Source organism: Aptenodytes patagonicus, chromosome 4 (assembly GCF_965638725.1).
Source record: "Aptenodytes patagonicus chromosome 4, bAptPat1.pri.cur, whole genome shotgun sequence".
Classification (NCBI taxonomy): Eukaryota; Metazoa; Chordata; class Aves; order Sphenisciformes; family Spheniscidae; genus Aptenodytes; species Aptenodytes patagonicus.
In genome coordinates, this window is record NC_134952.1 from 69,007,363 (window position 1) to 69,027,095 (window position 19,733).

The 19,733-nt window shown below is 38.8% G+C and overlaps 1 protein-coding gene across 2 annotated transcripts in view; it reads right to left on the reverse strand.

The window, feature by feature from the left end:
* ARHGAP10 (Rho GTPase activating protein 10) overlaps nucleotides 1-19,733 on the reverse strand; it is a 153,913-nt gene that overhangs the window by 103,846 nt on the left and 30,334 nt on the right. For both annotated transcript variants that reach the window (XM_076337093.1, XM_076337092.1), the window contains exons 2-3: nucleotides 7,313-7,408; nucleotides 7,165-7,226 (exon numbers count right to left, since the gene is read on the reverse strand). In XM_076337093.1, coding sequence (XP_076193208.1) covers nucleotides 7,165-7,226; nucleotides 7,313-7,408 — 158 coding nt within the window. The remainder of the gene's footprint in view (nucleotides 1-7,164; nucleotides 7,227-7,312; nucleotides 7,409-19,733) is intronic.

Sequence of the window (19,733 nt, forward strand, 5' to 3'; positions counted from 1 at the left end):
AGTTTCACAAACAGCAACAAATCAGTTTTTCCCCATCTGAAGTGGAGGAAAGCTGTGGGTAACTCCTCCAAAGACAGAGCTTCCCTTAGCAAACCCGCTACACAAGAGCTAAACGCACCAGAACATTGGTCTGGTTCTCATACAAGCAGAGAATCACTTCCAGTCCATGCTTTGAAATCAGCGGTCGTATAAAGATCTTGACAAAGCGAAAAGGCTGCTCAGGAAAGGAAATAGTATAATGCCCATTTTCTTTGTTCATGGCAAAGCTCATCACTGAGAAAAAAGATGCCACTGAAAGGCAAGGAATCCAACAGCAAACAACAGCTCCAGTGTTCAGTCAAGAATGAACCGCTCGATTATTGTCAGCGCTGTCCTCCACAAGAAACAGTGGTGTTATTAACAACCAGCAAAATCCAAACTGGTGACAGTTTTACAATGCAAATTCCAAGCATTTCCCATTGATGAAACAACAGAATGAAAATTCTCTAGTGAGTTATGTTGATGCATGTGAGACCACAAAGTTATCTGGAAGAGGAAGCTAGTGGTAACAGAACTTTTCAACCATACTCACTCAGAGGTGGGAGGAACGCACCCAGAACTGGCTTTGTACTTTTTTTCTATTGTATAGACAGTCATCTTTATTTTATAGATTAACATGCACAAGTTCATATGTAACTCATAAAACAATTTCAGAAGACTGTATATAACATTCAAAAATAAACAAATATATAAATTAAACATTCAATGTCAGGAATCACCAAAACGTAAGATATGTGCCTGAAGTAGTCTTAATTTCGCATTCATGTTCCATATTCCAATAATTACATGATTGCCACCTGGCCTCGTGCCACAGAGAAAAAGCGAAGGCTGGGCAATGAGATATGGCAGCAATTGTTCTGCTTGTTTCTAAAACTGGAAAATGTTTTATTAAATTGGACAATTTGCAGGAAGGAAAAAAAGGTTCTAGGTCCTGCGATTAAGGTAGTCAAATGCTGTTCCTGAGAAACACCGTTTTATCTGTGCCTCTATCTCTGCATCTGAGATGTTCAATATGCTGTCGGCAGCCTAATTTTTCAGAAGCGGTCACCAATTATGTCTTTTCCACTGTCTGGGCAGGTATATTTAGCAGTCTGCGCCGTCGGTGGACTTAACAGGATCTGAATATGTGGAGTAGTATATAATGCCATGAACTCTTATTGAACAGATCTTGAATGCATCTTACATCCAAAATTATTGGATTTTTTTTTTAACCTTAAATCAGTGAGTAAACCGCTCCTTCACACAGATTTCTTCAGATTACTGTGAAGATAGATTAAGTTTTCTGAACCCTTAAACACTCATGTGCAGAGGACCAAAGAAAAACTCAGGAAAATTAATACCACCATCTTCCAGCAGATTAGGAACAGTGTAAGCTAAATGCAAAGAGTCACTGAACAAAAGGTAATAGTCAGCTATTCATGAACACTATGTGTTAAGTGAGCACTTAACCTGTGAAATAAATACTCACGCATTTAAATACTTCATTATAAGAGGTAAGTATAAGTACATATTTGCACAGATTATTTAAATTCTACCTTTAACCTTTTGAGTGTATGCCTTTGAACCTTAACAACTTCGTTTAACTTGGGAAACCACAACTGGGAAACCTCTCCCCCTCTTCTGTTTTTTTTTTTTAAAGAGGAAGAAGAGGAAGAAAGAATAGAAGAGTGACTTCACTGAAATATTTCTTTAAAAATCCATAGAGAAACAGTTTCTCATGTTCCTGATATTTGCTGGGAATAATTCTACTTTCAGAAAAATGCATTGGGAGAGATGCTATTTTGAATTTGATTCTGACAATCTGGTAAAACTGACAAAGAATGCAAAAGGATTTTTGAGAAGCTACGACTGTGAAGATACCTGTGGCATAAGAATGAGTCTTTCTTTTTTGAAAAAAGAAAAAAAAAGAAAAAAAAAGTTCAAAAAATAACTATGTATCATCTTTCCTCTGAAGATATCCGAAGGAACAGATGTGTGCCAAAACTGCAGCAGGAAATAGAAGAGACTGTATCAAAGTAAAACAGTGAGTTTATATTGCCTTGGCGAAATGACAGGAAACATAGTAAGGTGAATATAATTGGATCAGAAATCCTATACAAAGAGAAATGTGATGGAGTAAAAAGGAAATACACAGGTACTTAGGGACAAAGTTAGAAAGACTAAGGCAAAAACACGTTTTATTTAGCAAGGGGCAAAGAAAACCCTAAAGAAAAGGGGTTCTTAATATGTATTTCAGAAAACAGAGAGAAAGGAAGCTATAAAAATGTTATTTAGGTGGAAAGAGTTAAAACAAACCAACAGTTGACTGTAAGACAACGGCAGATTTTAATAACCTTCACAAAGGAAAAAAGAAAAATCTCAGTTCTCTAATTACAGCAAGCCATCTAACAAAGTGGGGAAAAAAATGGATGTTAAGGAGAGTAAGAATTTCTTAAGAACAATTAGATGTATTCTTACATTATGCAACTGAAGAATTAATTGCATTCAAGTCAGAAGGGGTTTTGCCTTAGAGTGGTTGAGGAACTCAGCAAAGCAGACTAAAGGGAGAGGCAGCAAGGTCCCAGAAGATGGTAGAAGAGCAAACACAGCAGCAACTTAAAAGTGAGAAGAGGAGGAGAAAGCAGGAACTGAGAAAGTTACAGACCAGACATAGCAACTCTGATACTCAAAAGTCCTGGAACACACTATAGAAGGTTAAAAGCTACTTTGAATTTGTTAAGAACAACATCTAGTTTCCTTTCTGACATCAGCACAGTAGCCGATCTCCTCAATGAAGTCTTCAATGCTGACCCACACGACATTCTCAAAAGCAAAGGTGGCGACTTGGTCTTAACAAATAAACCACAGGAAGAATTAGAAAACAACATCCTGGTTGCAAAACTACCCTGAAAAATACCTGTTCAGCTAAGAGGACATTTCAAACATCACATAGGAAACTACAACCAAGTTTCCTGCATGATCCAAGTTTCAGTAGCAATTTATGGAGTGACCTACCAATAACTCCACCAGACTAACATACATGTGGAGTGACATAAACCCAAGAGAAAATGTCAGTGCTTTCAGAAAGCAGGATTAAAAATAATTTTGACATAAAACAGAGATGGTCTAAACTCAGTGTAGGTAAATTGAATAAGGAAAAATACAGATGTAAAACACCACTTTGAAAGGGTAACAGTGAAAATACTACTATGAAGGAAAAGTGATCAATTTTACTCCATGACTACTGTAGAAAAGTTCCCAAAAAGTTCCCAGCTTAATTTGCAGTAAAGGAGACTTAGGATGGATACCAAGTGAAAAAAATAGAAGAATAAACATTGGAATAAAACTAGAGAAATCCCTGTCCCTGGAACTTTTTTAAAGAATAGGTTAGACCAGCACTCATCAGGGATCATCTAGGTATACATGACCCTGCCGCAAGTCACACCTCTGGCAGGGCTGCAGGCAAGTGCAGCCAACTCCCTCAGCCCTGGGATGGGAGTAAACTAACTGAATAGGGCATGAGAAACTACTAGACAGGACCCGAGGGATTGCCAGACACGGGCCGTAACTGTGAGAGAAGCTGACAAAAGTTACAGACAGCGCCGTGAGGGGTGACTGGATTTCCAGTGTGGTTAAGGGAGAGTTATGTGAGAAACAGCTGAACTCCAGAAGCAGCTGAAGGGCAGGACAGAGGACCTCCAGGGAGTGGAAGCATGCGCAGCCAGCATACCAGGGTGACTGCACCGGTAGTGCCAAGTACTGCTGAGATTACTGAGGGAACAGTACAAGCGCTATCAAATTTGGTTATGATTTAGCAAGACTGGAATCAAGAGGGAAAACTAATTACGGCAGGCTGCTCATTTGGGAGACTAGGATGGAGGAAGGGAGGTACGAAGGTGGTAAAAAGGACGGTGAAGAAGGAGGAAAAGGGGTAACAACCACAGGCGATCAGTACCTACCAGGTAGCCCTGCACTGCTCATCACCACAGCTTAAACGAGGGCAGCCAGCGAAGCTTGTTGTTCTGAGCCCACCACAAGAATCAAACCTGCTTCTGCTGTCAGGAGAACTGGGCCTGGGAGGGAGGTCTGGTGCTCTCCCTGGCAAGCAGAAGGATGGCTAGGTAGTGGGACAGAGCACCTCAGCATCACCATGTTGATGCTTATTTGTCCCCAACCTTCTCCTACTAGCCTTGTGAAGTTCCCTTTCATCCCTGCACTTCCATGACACTTTTGTAATGTCAAAGGAGCAGAATGTAAGTCCTATGACTCCATTCATGCTTAACACATAAAAATCATTTTCAGAATATCCTCAGGGACAAAGTGACCTATTTCCTATCTGCCCTGGAGAATGTCACCAAGCTACGGTGCTATGGAAAAACGTAATTTGTTTTTGTATTGGCCACTCCGTAATAATTTGGATTAATGCCAACTTCCCTTTTCACAAGCAACTAAATCCTTTGACAGTTGGGATATAATTTCGGCAGCCTTTGAAGGAGATAGGAAAAATGGTAAAAACATGAAGTGCAAGACTCCAACATCTAAATTAAATTATTAAATATCCACCAAATAAATATTCACCAGACAAATGATAACCAAACAAGTAAATTTATGGTAAACACTAATAGAAAGTTTTATGGACTCCGGATACACCACAAACAATACTTTCAGAAAACCATGAAAAGTGTAGGTGATGAGCATTTAATTTCAGTTTAGAATGTATTTTAAGCGCACATTTGGTTCATTTACCATATGGTTGTGAAAAAAATAACGTTTTTCTCAAATATCTAAAAATTAAAATGCACAGCAACATCTGAAATGCTTTTAGTTCTATAACTATTCATTGATTTCTTTAATTTCACTTTATGTTACCCAAATTTATCTGCAATTTTGCACTGAAACTGAAGTGAGCAATCAGAAACCTTCTGGTCATCTTCAAAATGGTAAGGGGGAAAATGCTCAATAAAGAGTATTCTTAACAAAGAAGACTGAACACTGTTGAAAAAAATCCTGCTATATACTTTGCATCTTAATGGAAAGTCTTTGGATCCCTGACCTGACTCCAAACATCTGTGAGTGCAACATGCCCTAATATTCTCCATGGGAGTATCCCTAGACCTCATGCCATTGTTAAAACATCTATTGCAAAGTCAAAAAAAAAAAAAAAAAAAAAAAAAGTCAGAGCAGCAGACGCTGAAAATTATCTTTACCAGTCACCGCACAATCATTTGCTCAGAGACTTAGGGCCACTGTTATATTAACTCATTCTAGAAAGGACACATAACGTCTGCTAGACTACAGATGCAATGAAATGGCCACGCATCTGGTAACTCAGAGAATATGTTCTGTTTCTGTTTGGAATTAAATATTTGCCCCACAATATTTTATACTCCCCAGTTTTTCATCAAACTGTCACTGTTCTAACAGAAACTGAATTTCATACTTTTCTTATCAAGAAACTGACATTAATTAGCTTTTAGTGTGATAATGCCTTCTGTGTAAGCATGGGCAGCATATCAAAAAAATAACTAATACTGTTTTGTGGCATTCAGTCTGAAAAACAGAGTGTTTTACTATACAGCCAGCCAGCACTGGATTCTGTACAGCCTACGCTGTTAATCTATTACTGCTGAAGATCTATTGAGACAGTCACTGAAACGTGCCACACAATTCTGAAGTCCTGAAGCTGACATCTCTCAAAAACCTGGTATCAAAATAGTGTGGAAAATAATGTGACAGGCTATAAAGTATTTTTCATTGTAAAACTTCCCAAAGACTTTCACTACTAGATGTATGCAACTTCACTAAAATAAAATACAGCTATGGATGGCAGACAAGAAAAGGCAGAGTAAAGACTATACTTCAGAATTATGAAAAACAAAAGCAGCATTCAAACATACTTGAGCAAATCCCTACAACGTAGCAAAACAACCCAAGATACTGAAAAATTGTCTCTACTGTGTAAAGGACATGTAAAGGACACTCTTCAAGAATGTGCAAGGAACTACATAGACCCTAATTCTGACCCAAATGTGGTTCCAGATCAGAACGACATACCAGGACGTAACACGGCACACTCGAGGAATCATGACTATTACTGGACTCAGGACTGCCAGAGAGAGTTTGTTGTTTGGTTTTTGCTATTTTTTAAATTGTTCACAAGTTCTTTTCTCACTTATCTACATACTACTACACTGCAGGCACCGCTTCTGGCACAGAACACAGATTAGTCTCAGTTTCCTCTGAGCGATGCCAAGTGGCCACTGATTTCCAGGAAGATGAAGATATAATCACATGGCAAATACTGAGGAACATAATTGCTATCTAGGCAGATCTAAGAGCATTTCCTAGATGTGGAGTCTGACCACACTCAGAAGAAAACTGGGTACACATCATCTGCTCTATGAATCCCTGCTCTGAAACGAAAGCTGGGCATGCAACTGCAGAGGAGAACCATGGTACCATCCAGAAAGAAACACCCCATCTTCTGGACAACTTAAGAAATCAATATAGCAAGGTGTATTGCAGAGCTCTCAGCCCACAGTCTATGTGCAGCCAACCTGATCCATATTACACTAGAACCCTAAGCAATCACAGGCACGTGAATGAAGAACGCTCCCTTCTACACAGCAGAGCAACTAAACATTTGCAGATGCAACCCTCCACCAGAAAGCTCACCTACAAGGAAAAGGTTTGTAAGTCTGCTACTGCATCCAGCCAACAGATTGCATCCCAAATCCACTTAAGTGTTGAAGCTGGAGCCAGAGATCCTGGATCCAAATCTGGCCAGCTTCCCAACTTTGGGTGTCCTGCTGCAGCATTAAGTCTTTCATCTTGCTTTTTACTGTAAATGGTAAACAACCTTACGATGGTTTTTCCCATTCACCCCAGCCATAATTTATCAGGGCATTACCATTTTAAACCAACTCATAGTTACCTGTCCTTACTGTAACAGCCGCCTTCTTTAATGAGAACTAGCTGCTGTCTGTAACTCTAGACTACAGAATCAGAGGCTGCACAATAAGAGCTTTCACTGTTGTTATTGATATGAACATCTTGGTGGTTAACAAAGCAGTGAGCAACTTGAACTGACTTTCATCTTACTCTCTGCTACATGTACCGCTTTTTAAAATTTTTATTGCAACTCACCAAAATTTCTCTTTGTTCTTCCAGATTTTTTAAAAAGTTTGAAAACTCATGAAGCGATGCATCTGTAATACAAAACCAGAAAAAAAGTTTAGTTATGTTGCAGGATGGCATGGCAAAATATAGCCACTTATAGTCACTTCTTACCTACCTAGGTATCTTTCATCATCTGTCTCTGCATCACCAATGAATTCAAATTTAAAGTCTCTCAGAGAATGGGCAAATTTTCTCTGGGCTGCTGAAAGGTCTGCAAGGAAAAAAAAGCATAGATTGAAGGTTAGGGAATCATTTTAAGAAGGCTGGAAGATCCTCCTACCCCTAGAATAATCAACTTTTACAAGAAACTCTTAACACAGGTGTGCCTAAGGACATTACAAGACATCCGATATTGTCTAACCCTCTTCTGATCTCATCTGGGAATTTGTCGCATGGATTTCTTTATACAAGGCTGTATGGTAGAAAGCAAGTGTGATCATGTGTATAGTATTAGACCTATTCTTATGCTTCACTATACCACAGTTTAGGGCACAGGCCATACAAACAGATCTGTAACTACAGAAGTTTAAGGCACAACACTCAGAGTAAGTTGTGCCAGTTGTCTTACTCTGCTAACCTAAATTCACCGGTATATTTGTCAGCACAAATATGCATCTTCGGATTTTCTATATACTTTACATAGATAGCTCTGCTAGTGAATCATTTATACATAAACCAAATTTAAAAGAGTTGTTGCACTGGAACTAGAAATTCCATGGAGTTAAACTATACCAAAAGTTAGTTAAGTTAAATGCGCGGCATTAAAATTAATTTTGTATAATTAATTAATTTTGTATAAAACATTTTCTTCAACCCAATTTTTACCTATTAGTGTTTGACAATTTGGGGTCAGAGGGCTGCACTCTTACATCCCTCAGGAAGTAATCAGACTCTATATTCAGCTACAATATCATCATTATAAACCCTTATTAAGATTTATAAATCTGTAAATAAGCAGTGTACACACACTTTTCTGTTGTAGTGACATGTGCAGGTTGGGAACGTCGTGAGTTCTGGAAGGATGGAATTGCTCAATGGAAAAAAAGGATGCATGTCCTGCCACACTCCTACCCAGTAGTAAAGTTTTTACTCACATTTTTCTTGTCAGCCAAGGTTAATTTGAAATATTTAGTTAATCTATAATCTTTTTCTTGTCACATGCAGTTCTGAAGGGCTAAGAACAACTCTTTTAACTGACCAGCTAAGCATTTTGTTCTTTAACATTAACTGGAGCTAAAAGAGTACAAACTTGGGCTTTTTTTGTTGTCCTTGTTTTAGGGTTGTTTGGTTTTTTTGTTAAAACAACTTTATGATAGGTCCTGCATCCAACACATCATGTGTTTTATCCTGTGTCATAGTCAAGTACAACTTCGACATACAATGCTGCACTGAAAGTTCAGTTCAACCACTTAAAAGGATAAGTCACAAATACTCTACAAACAGCAAGACACAACCTAAAATGAAAAAAATGCTTTCTGTTCCTTGACATTCCACATTCCTTTCTTTTCATCCATTTCTCATTAGTCCTTTCCTCACCTATTGTGTAACAGCGACGTTCCCTGTGATGCTATGCTGCTGCTTCTAAAGACTGTATGTGTACCCTTCAACATACGAAGCAGCAGGTTGCTGCACAGGGTCAAATGAAGAAGGGTAAGAAAGTTGAAGGAAAAAGCAACATAATTCCCATGCGAAAGGAAACATGAGTATTCCAACTCAAATGTCTCGTGGGCTGAAAGGCTGTTCATAAAGCGGACAGCAAAAGAAACAATTTTTGCCGGCTGTGAAAGGCTTAAAAGTGGCAAATAACAAGTTTCTTAAACATCTAATGTTATGCTTATTTGTAAGCAAGATCACAACACAAGGCTGAAAAGAGTTTAATTTTCTTGAATCCGATAATCCCCTACCAAAGCCCTGTCATATGAGAGCTAGCCCCATGCTAGAGGAAGGAATTGTTTATTACGTTTTTCCCTCGCTTGTAGAGGTGAAGTATTCAAATAATGTTGAGCAACGTACATGTTAAGAGAAGGCACGCAGCACCACATGCACGCATCACCCCCCTTTCCCCTTCACAGACTGAAAGGGTACTAAAATATTGAAGTGGGCTATGGGCTTTGATGAGCCTTTCTAGAGCGGTGCAAAACCACCTCCTGTATGGCTGCATAATCCCACCTCTCCACCAAAAGCCACCTCTTTGGTGACAGTGACAGCAGACAGAACCTGTGCCCACGCCCTGACTCTTTCAGTGCAAAGTCCAACATCTTCAGTCAAGTTGAGAAGGGACTGAATTGAAACACTGAGCTTTTCACAGGATCAGAAAGCCACATCCACGCATTCCTCTTTACTGAATCTGCTAAGGGATTGGAAATTACTGACCAAAGGGCTGAGTAGGTGGTTGGAAACAGTAACCTTTTAAACATACCAAAATTAGATTTGCAGAGGTCCTGTATTAAAGCCATGAAGACGCATTAAATTTTTGCAATGTCTTTCCACAAATCATCTCTGAAATGTTTAAGAACTGTTCCAGAAAATTTTGGAAAGCATCAAGGGGTGGGGGGAGGTTGGAGATTTGGGACACAGAAAAATGACCTGATGGGTCAAGAAAAGCTGCAGATAACTGGCTATTGAACCAACACCTAGAAGAAAAGACAATGAAATAGGAAGAGACTTTCTGACAGGTTTTAAGAACTTGGCACTTTCAACAAAAGTGAGAAGTCACTGGAGCGAAATAAAAACCAATCACATGGTGCAAGATGTAACTGGGAAGAAACAAACCTCCTGACTGGGGGAAGAACACTCCAGTCATTTGGTTCAACAGACTGCTGCAATGATCAGAGTCCTAACTGTTGCCAAAATAAAGAGATTTCTAATCCTGCTTAGTCAGCAGATGTTAACTACAAAATTCATCCTCCAATGTTTATATATCGCCCATCAGTCTTGTTTTATTTTGGCTAAATTTACATTTAAAGGTCACATTCTGTTTTCATTCCCTATGCCAAAATAGCACTGGTCTAACATAAAACTAGCACCTTGCCGGGCAGAACCACTGGTGCCCAGCTATTCACAGGAATGGAAGAGCCTCTGGTCTGCCTCTCGCTAAACTAAAAGAAACAAAACTGCGTATCAAGTAGAGATGGAGGAAAATTTTCTCAAAAGGTCAGAGCAAAAATACTGAACTTGTTCTGCTACAGCACAGGAAAAATTACAAGGATGGTGGTTAGACTCAGAAAGATAACATAGCCCTGTGTTGGATTTCTTGCTATCTGACAAACCATGGCCAGAGGGAGAGACCTGAGACCGTCTGCAGTCAAACCTGTGGGGCAAACAGCATGAAACTGCTCCAGCCTTTACCCTGATAAATTCCGCATATCCTACAGTACATACACAGATCTTCACATAATTACAAGCATTTATAAAACTCTATAAAAACAAACTAGATGCTGGTATCATCATACGTACTATACTCTCTTACTATTGTGTTACGATTTAAATGCTGAGCATTGTTGCTTAAGTTAGAAATTTCATAAATGTAACTTGGCTCTCTTCTGTCCTGTGTCAGACCACCTTTACTACTGCAAAATTATTCAGCTGGCACTGACAGATACATCCCAGTATTGTTCCACATCAGCATTAGAGCTTCCAAGGCCAGTATGAGCTGTATAACAGACCATAAACATATATGGATTCCAGCTACATACATTAGAATAAGACAGTATATGAGTACGGTATGTATCAAACAGCACAGCCAGTTACGCTGATTATCCAAATAATGCTGTAGCCTACTGAAAAAACACAGTGAGAATTTAGGGGGCCAGAAAGTAATTATTTTATTCCCTTTAATCTCCACATTCTACACAGTAACACCAAATAGAAAGGCATAGGAAGCAATAATAGGGTTGTTGCTTGTTGAAAGCTGCTGCTATCCTTTAAAGGCAGGAACAGGGCATTCAAGATCAAAGAGCGTTTAAATATCAACCAAACACTAACACTCTTTCCTGAATAAAATGTAATCCTGGTGAACCCATAAGGCAGAGTCATTTCAAAGACTCACTTTCTTAAAGCACTAAAAGAAACAAAGCATCTGCTAAATGTTTTGACCAAAAGACTGAAGAGAAAGACAGACACATTTCCAAAGAGAGAAAGGAGGGACATAAGGACACCAGGGCTTTTAATTTTCTCTCTTTGTTAATGTTCATATCAGTCCAATGTATTTTTTCATGTTTGAATGTAACTACTTAAAAACACACCAGAAGAAACGGGAGCAGCTGCCAGCTCCCCCACTTTGCTCTGAAATGCTTCGGTAACAAGCGTCCCCGTCAGCTCATCCTGTGCCAGACACACTGCCGGTGCCCCACACAAATACCTCTATATTTTTCCATTTGGATTTGGAGGAAAATATTTTTGTTCCTTATCTGAGTCGAGCCGAGCCAACACGACACCATTAGTTGCTAGGCGGTGGCCAGCCCTCACTTACAGCACCAGACTCCAATCGTTCCCTTTACTCCAAGATCAGCGCTAACTTCAGTGTTAGCCACCTAAACTAAAACTCTTGCACGAAGCAAGACAATATTGCTTCCTAAGGCTATCCTAGATCTCTTTTGCATGGCAGAATTATCTGCTCACAACAGCCCTTTGTATTAGTGTTAACATTTTTCTACAGCAAAATACAGATTTCTACATCAAGCTTCACTTTTACTGTATCATGATGATTCTTTAAGAAGAACTGGAATTACATCGCCATTCCTCATCCCTAACTGCAAATCTCATTGACACTAACAAATATGCTTCAGGGATGACAGATTTCTAGAGGCTTTATTTAACAGGGGTTAAAATTGCTCTGGTCTTGTTCAACAACATTCTCCTCAAAAAGCTAAAAGGTTAACAGATACTTAGATTTAACTACCAAGCTCGTCTTCAAGCTATGTTACTACATTAAGGACTAAAATGAGACTTCTCGATCTATTTTCCTCGCAGTAGGCCAAGATCAGGCAAGCTACACATCGTCGTGAAACAGGCAAGGACAAGCTGAGTGAGCATCGGCCTCTCCCCTCTTCTTCCCAGGCATCAATCTCACTTGCAAGAGTTAACGAAGTAGCTTCAGAGGAACAGAGTACTTGAAATAGTTTGTCCAAGAGCTGCAATATGGACTTGTATGACATTTTGTACAAAACGTGCTATCTCAACGCTTACAAAAGCAACTCCACGTTTCTCTTCTGTGTCCCCTTTAGCAAGGTGAACAATGAATCTAATATAATCCACAACACTGAGAACATGAACAGGATTTAGTTATTACCTTAGTAAGGTGGATAAACAGGATTTACTTATCAACTTAGCAGATGCAAGCCATGTGGCAGATTCTTAAGAGCAGTAACATGTTCCAACTCCCTAAAACCAAATAAACTTTCTACTACTCATTTTTATCTAGTAAGTATATTGAAAGAATCATCAAAACAGAAAAAAAAATGACAATAAAGCTAAAATAGAAAGTTATGCATTCCCCTCCAAAACCAGAATGGAAATCAAGTTCAAAGACTAAAAGGTTTCTGGAGCCCAGTTTTGACAACATCACACAACCCACAAGTTTCTGAAAGCTTAGCAAATGCAGGTATGAGGATTAAAAATCAACTCATCACTAACTTGTCAAGTAGCTCTTAACTTCCCTCCCCTCCCCCCCAGCATAATACAGTGTAAGCATATTTGGACCATCCCACACCTTTAAAACAAATAAGAAAAACTGCAACGCCTCTCCGTTTCAGTTTAATTCAACTAACGACACAGCATTCTACTCCTGCTGGCCCAAAGGCACCTTTCCAGCCGCAGCTCCCAGGCGTCCAGCAGTTGACAGCTTCACAACCTCTGCACTCATATGCTCAGGTCTGAGACAAATCTACATCAGTTGTATCAAAGTTACGATGTGTTTTATTATTTACTAAAAACCCTCAGAAATTTGGTGTCAGAATGAAGTTACGCTAGATCAAGTTTACATGTACAGGTGCACACACAAATGAGAGTTTAAATTTTCCAAATATAACCAAAAAGAGGAAGAGCTAGCAAACAAAAAAAAAAACAAAACTTTGCAATTCAGCATCAAACAGAAAAAAGTAAATTGCAGGAATAAAATGAAAAACAAACCACCCTAAAGTAATTTGTATGTAAATACAAGAAATTAATAACAATTTTAGGAATCTTAATCTCTAATGGAATTTTTCTTTTTAACTTGTCAAAGATAGGAATTGATGTCATTCTTCCATTACACTAAAAGTCCAAATTTTTTTCACGACTCTCCCAACTAATGACAACAGGAAGTGAACTCCTAGAAGCCAAAAAAGAAAAACATGTTTTTATTGTCCAATCTAAGAAAGAGAGAAAACTGAATATTGGGGAAATGAGTATCATTCTTCAGAACAGTGCCTCTGTTAGGAACTGACTGGTCTTAAATGTTTCTTCCACGGGGATGACATTCTCTATTACCAGTTTTAGCACATGCTGGGGTCACGAATAGTGGCATAATTATGGGACAAGTAAAACCAGACTATTTAGCCTGAACAAGACACATGTAAATGGCATGACAGAGATATACTAACCTTCTCCCCACTTCTTAAGAGATAGAACCACACAATTTTTTGCAAGATTTCTATTTCATAGGTTAATTCCATCATATTTTATGATTTTCCTTCTTTCAAACGCATAATCCCATAGTCTAAGTGCCACTATTCTCCACATATATCAAAACAGGCAAGTTAAGAAAGCTTTCAGATTTTAGCAGAGTAGACTTATTTTCATAGATATGCCAATTGTTTTAGATGCCATAACCTCCAACCATTGTTTTCTCCTATAGAAAGTATGCAGCATAATAATATAAAACACATATCATCTTACCTACCTTCCCTTGTTCTCCAACTTTTACCAGTGAAAACAGACTTAACTCTTTTCTCCTCTTTCTACCCTTGCAAGTACAAGGGTACAAACTGCACATTCCCCCACATCAAGAAACAACCAATTAACATGTTAATTACCATATATGAAATAACACAAAGTAGCATCTCACATGGGTATGGGCAAACTGCCAAATCACGCTGGTATCGTCCCTTGGCTGCACCACACCTTCTTGGGTTCGGTTATTTGCCTTTTTAGCTGGATCTTTGAAATCAGCAAGCCAGCCCTACTCCACCCCACCAAGGGCATTTTCTTCCTTGCGTCACAGGTGTTAGGCAAAACAGCACACTTAGTATCTCAGCGGAGATTAAGGCTCTCCTAGAGCATCTCCAACAGCTCTTACAAAAAAGTGCACCCCTCTGCCAGCTCAGACGGTGACTAAATTTTTCAGTTCTGCTCTTCAGGAACACAGCATAAGTTACAGTTCATGAAAGAAAAAGACAAGCTACAACCCTGCCAATGAATTCACTCCTTCAGGGGTGGAGAAACATTCCTGCAACCACCCTGACATAAGACCTGTATCCTAAAGACTCTGCTGAAGGGTCAGGTAACTGTGATGGAAGTTACTGTGGAGTACCACAAAGATAATTTGCCTTCAAAGGAATCATAACCATCTTCTTGATCCTTATAACCTCCCTGTCTCTGACAACAAGACAGACCAAAAAAAGTAGTAAATTAGAAAGCAAGAACTAAGAAAAACAAATTTGCGATGCAGAAAACTGTGAGAGCATTCCACCAAACTCACACGGTTCCCAAAGATAAAAACTAGCAGTTCAGGATTTGCTGCAAAGGTTTCCTTATATCATACTGCACCAAATGGTAGCAAGATGGACACCAATGTTATGTACATCATCTGCTCCCAAAAGAAAACTCTGCATCAATCCAGAAGCAACAGTTTGAATACACAATACCAAAATGGTTGTACCATCAAGCTTTCACAGGTAAAACTTTCTAGAACACCTTCAGCTCTGTAAGTAGCACAGACCTAGGGACTGTCTTCCAAAAATGACTGAATTCGAAAGCGTGAGATGAAAACATTCCTTTTCAGAGAGTAGAATTTTACTATTATTAATGTAAAGATGTATGAATTCAGAAGGTGAGATTACACTTCATAATTAATTTTCTAGCAGAAATTTAAAACTGACTTAGGTCTTCTACAAGACAACTCTGATCACTAAATGGAACAAATTTCCAGATGTTGTATTCTCCGAATTCTTGTCAAACACCACAGATTTGAAGGCCCTCCTGCATTTATTCATGGTTTCTTTACTCATTTATTCTGTAGGATGACTATGTTCCTGTTTCACAAAACATTTATATCCTAAATGAAGCTATTGATGTCTCAAGGACAATTTGCCAACAAGCAAGGGTGTTCAGTAGCAAGTAAATCAGAAGACCATACTGCTTAAGGATGAAAAATTTTGCTAGATAACTGAAAAATTCTCCACAACTGGGAAACTCTGTAAAAGAAATAAGTAGTTACAGGAAAAAATGTGTTTATTGTACAGACACTTATCCAACATCAGCATTCTGAATGTTTTAATTCTGGAGTACTGCTTTCTTTCCCAGACTTATTTCCCACACAGTAACTATAATGTTTACATAAAACAGAATATATTGTGTTGAAATACTATTCTGATTGCAAAAGAAAAGACCAATTCACTGTTGGGTAGAAGCTCAATTTTGCCATTACATTCTTCAACTTATAAGAGAGTTTCGTGGTTGGGGGCCAACCCCACATAATCAAATCTATACTCTGAATATGGACAATGAAGCATTAGCCCCTCACAGCTCACCTTAAATTATATATTCTCTGAATTCAGAGCACTTTACTTTTCAAAATCCAAATAACTAACAGGACATGTCTACCTAATTTCTTCAGTCATCAAAATTCACCCATGGCAGTCGGGTAAAGTTGTTACATCAACACAGCAGGGCCACCTGACCAGGGCACAGACATTTCCCCCTTCCAAGAAACAGGACTGACTTCATTATTTGAAGTCTGTTGTCTTAGAAGGCACACATGCGAGTGAAACTTGATGTGGCTCAGAAAGTCGGAGGGGGAGCGCAGCTCAGCCTGGGATGGGAAAGCCACAGCAAACATGCCAACTTGCAGGTTTTTCACATGCCGCATCTGCTGCCATTGAGCATGAATATCATCTCGGTGAGTTCACATCCAATAAATAGTTTCAGCAAGATCTTTTTTTCCTCCACAGTAGCAAGCAAGGGAGGAAAACAACCAAACCAACCATTCCCCACAGTTTGTAGCCAAAAGAATCCTGAACAGGATTTCACACAATAAAGGCCTTTTTCCAGACAGAGCTCTCTGCCTGCTTAGTTCCAGCCACCTGCAAACGACGCAAGTGTTAGTGCTTTTCACAAGAAGTCAGAAGACAACTCCATAATGGGAAGTGGGCAGCCAAAACACAAGGAGAGCTGGTAGCCACCTCCCTAATGAATAGAGCAAGTATTTTTATCATCTTTAAAAGCACATGTTGTTAAACTGACGGTTTGAAATATTTTATGAAGCTGTATATCAAGTCTGCAGAAATATCAACGTTAAACATGAAAACCTTTGCAAAAAACCCCAGCACCATTCACAATGTTTTCTCTCTTCAAAATGGCAGATCTCTCAAAACATTGTCACTTGTATGAAATTACTGCCTGTCTGAACATTTGCATATATAGACAAAAAACCACAAGGAGATCAGACTTGCAAGATACTGCGATTTCTCCACAACGAAACATGTCCAAACACGCACTCAGCACACCTGCACACGTATAATTAGAGTGTTACATGAAATGGCTACCAAATACTTTGTCATCAGTAAGGCCATAAAAGGTTCAGAAAATAAAGTTACATTTTCACCAGTTCCTCTGCTCATAAGTCATGAAAATTAAGCAAAATTTTTCCAGTTGGCTGAGAAAGACCTTAGATAGTACAGCTTTATTTTCCCAAGTGCAACAGGATTCAAGTGGGAGAAGACAAAGGAAAACACAGCGAGGAATCAGACAAATAAGCAGCCGAGATCTATAATTCAACAAGTAATGGCCAAGTGCCCAACCTTTCGGCTATTTATTTATTTATTAAAAGGTGAGAGTATGAGTGCATTTTGGAAAATATTTGACAATTTAGTGCATTTCTACACAAAAAACCAACCAACTCAAAATCCAAATTCAAAATGCAGAGGGTAGTAGTTCTGGCAAGATTTGCATTAAACTCCCTTTATTGAGGTATAGACTTTTTTGTCCGCTGTAGGCAAGCCAGGCTGAATCTTCAGCATCAAGGAGGATGGGATAACCACAACAGGCCCCTGAAAAGGGAAGAGTTCAAGAATAACTTTGCTGTAGCTAGACACAGAAGTGAAATGAATCCAAGTTTTGACAGAGAAAACAGCTGGCAGCAACTGTGTGGTGCAGAGGACAGCCTGTACTTACATCATATATAGTTTCCAGAAAAAGCACCAGACAGCATAGTAGTAGGTAGCTAAACTAGATGCCCAAATTAAAAAAAAAAAAAAAAAAAAGGTTTTACTACATTTTTCCAAAACTGTCAAATGGGGATTTTGCATGTAAAGCAACACAACAGTTGTGTGTCAAAAGGAAATTTTTCTGATAGCTCTCACATGAGCTGTATCTGACTAAACCATATTAAAACTGAAGCTTCTAATTAGGTCAGACCAAAACCATATACATACACCACAGAATATTCCAACATCCGTATACTGAATACAGGATTCCTTTAAATAAATAAAAACAGCAGAAAGCACTGAAATACATGAAACATGAAAGTAAAGGATGAGCCTCCCACTCCCCTTTCACTGCTCTCACTGTTGCTCTTTTAAAGTTGTTGCTCAAGGAAGCCCTGGTGCTCCAGCATCATTTCACCTGCCAGCTTCTCTGATTATTGCAGTTTATTTGCCTGGGCAGAAGAATACAGTTATTGCTCCTGCCATCAATAACAACAAACAGAACTTGCCAGGAAATATTTATCTAAATATTCAACTATGTAGTGTGGTATATGCCAAAAGAGAAACTTTACTCGTCTCTGGTCTGGATAGTTGTGCAATATTTTAACTCTATGTGCAAAGAAATCCTGTAATCCTTCCATCAGTTTCAGATTAGAAATTTTACAAGAGGCCAATGAATCAATTATAGGATATTACTACGTACGTAAAAGAGACACACAGTCAAACTTACTAACTCTGATTAGGAAAAAACCTTTGACCTTAAAGTTCCTGGCACACAAGCATGTGAAAGCCTCACTGCTCTGGGATTTCACTACATTTCTCCAAGATGAGTTTCCAATCTGGATATCAGTGGCAACTGGTTCCCAAATCAAAGATCACTAAAGGATAAAAAAAAACAAAACAATTGAGCAAGAGCAACCACCATATCCTCATGAGAAGCACAAGGCATGAAGGAAACATCTTGCAATCCTACACAGCTATACCAACATAACTTATAAGCAGGAAACAAAGGCATTTGTTTAGTCTTCTAATGCAACTTTCATATTTTATTCTGTTTTGAAACAAAAGGAAGACTTACAGTATATCACACAGTAAGAATCTTTTTTAGATTACTTACGTCCTTTATGTTTTGTCACAAGATTTAGCTTAAATTTACTATCTCGGTTTTAGAGAAAAGTCAAGCTGGTTTTGTTTCTAAATGAGCATAACATATAGAGTGAAAGTACTAGGCTACGTAGCTTTTTTTGATTTTTCCGTAACTTAACTGTTTCAACTGCATTACTCTGCACTCTGCATTTCTGACATGAGGTGTTCTCACGAGAGAGAAGATAATGCAGTTTCTTGCATAAGTCGAGCAATACCATAAAAGTATTCACAACCTCCCTTAGAAACTACTATGTATTTTCTGCACTGGAGGTGACTGCTCTCACCACTTCGATGATACGAGGAACACTTTGTATAATAGAGTAGGAGTACAGAAGTTCAGTCTTGGTTCAGTAGTGTTTGAGCTTCACTGATGGAAGCTGAGGAAAAAAGAGTGAGCCAGCATTTCCAAAGAGAAAGTTGTTTTATAAAATGTTTGGATTTATGAAGTTTCTATTACCATTTCTGGGGTTGAGGCATTACTAAGCTTCAGAGAATTTGTTTATAAAAGAGAAGTATTGATTTTTGCTTTGCCTCTCTTCCCTGGACCCACCAACAACAGTTCATATTGAAGTACTGTCCCTGCTTATCATCAGCCAAAGGATCCACAACTCTGCCTTGCTAGCCCAGACATATTCAGCGTACTCAGAGCTTTAACTGCATGTGTCAGAGAGTGAGAAGTGGACAAAAGGGGAGCAGAAGACTAAAGGTGACCCACAAATGATCACAAATGTTGTCAAATTAAAAACCTAAGCATGGGTCCCCTTCTCTAAAACAAAACGAAAAAATCCATTCTACCAGCCTAATAGCTCAAATGAGGAGCCGTTTGGACAGTGACAATCTATGTTCTATGTACAATACTCACAGAAGAACCCCAAATTTCAAGAATGTTGCCTGAAATTACTACAATACAAATAAGGGATAAATTAAGCAACAATCTGAAGGAAACGCTTCCGCTTTCACCAGTGAACAGACTGTATCTGTACAACA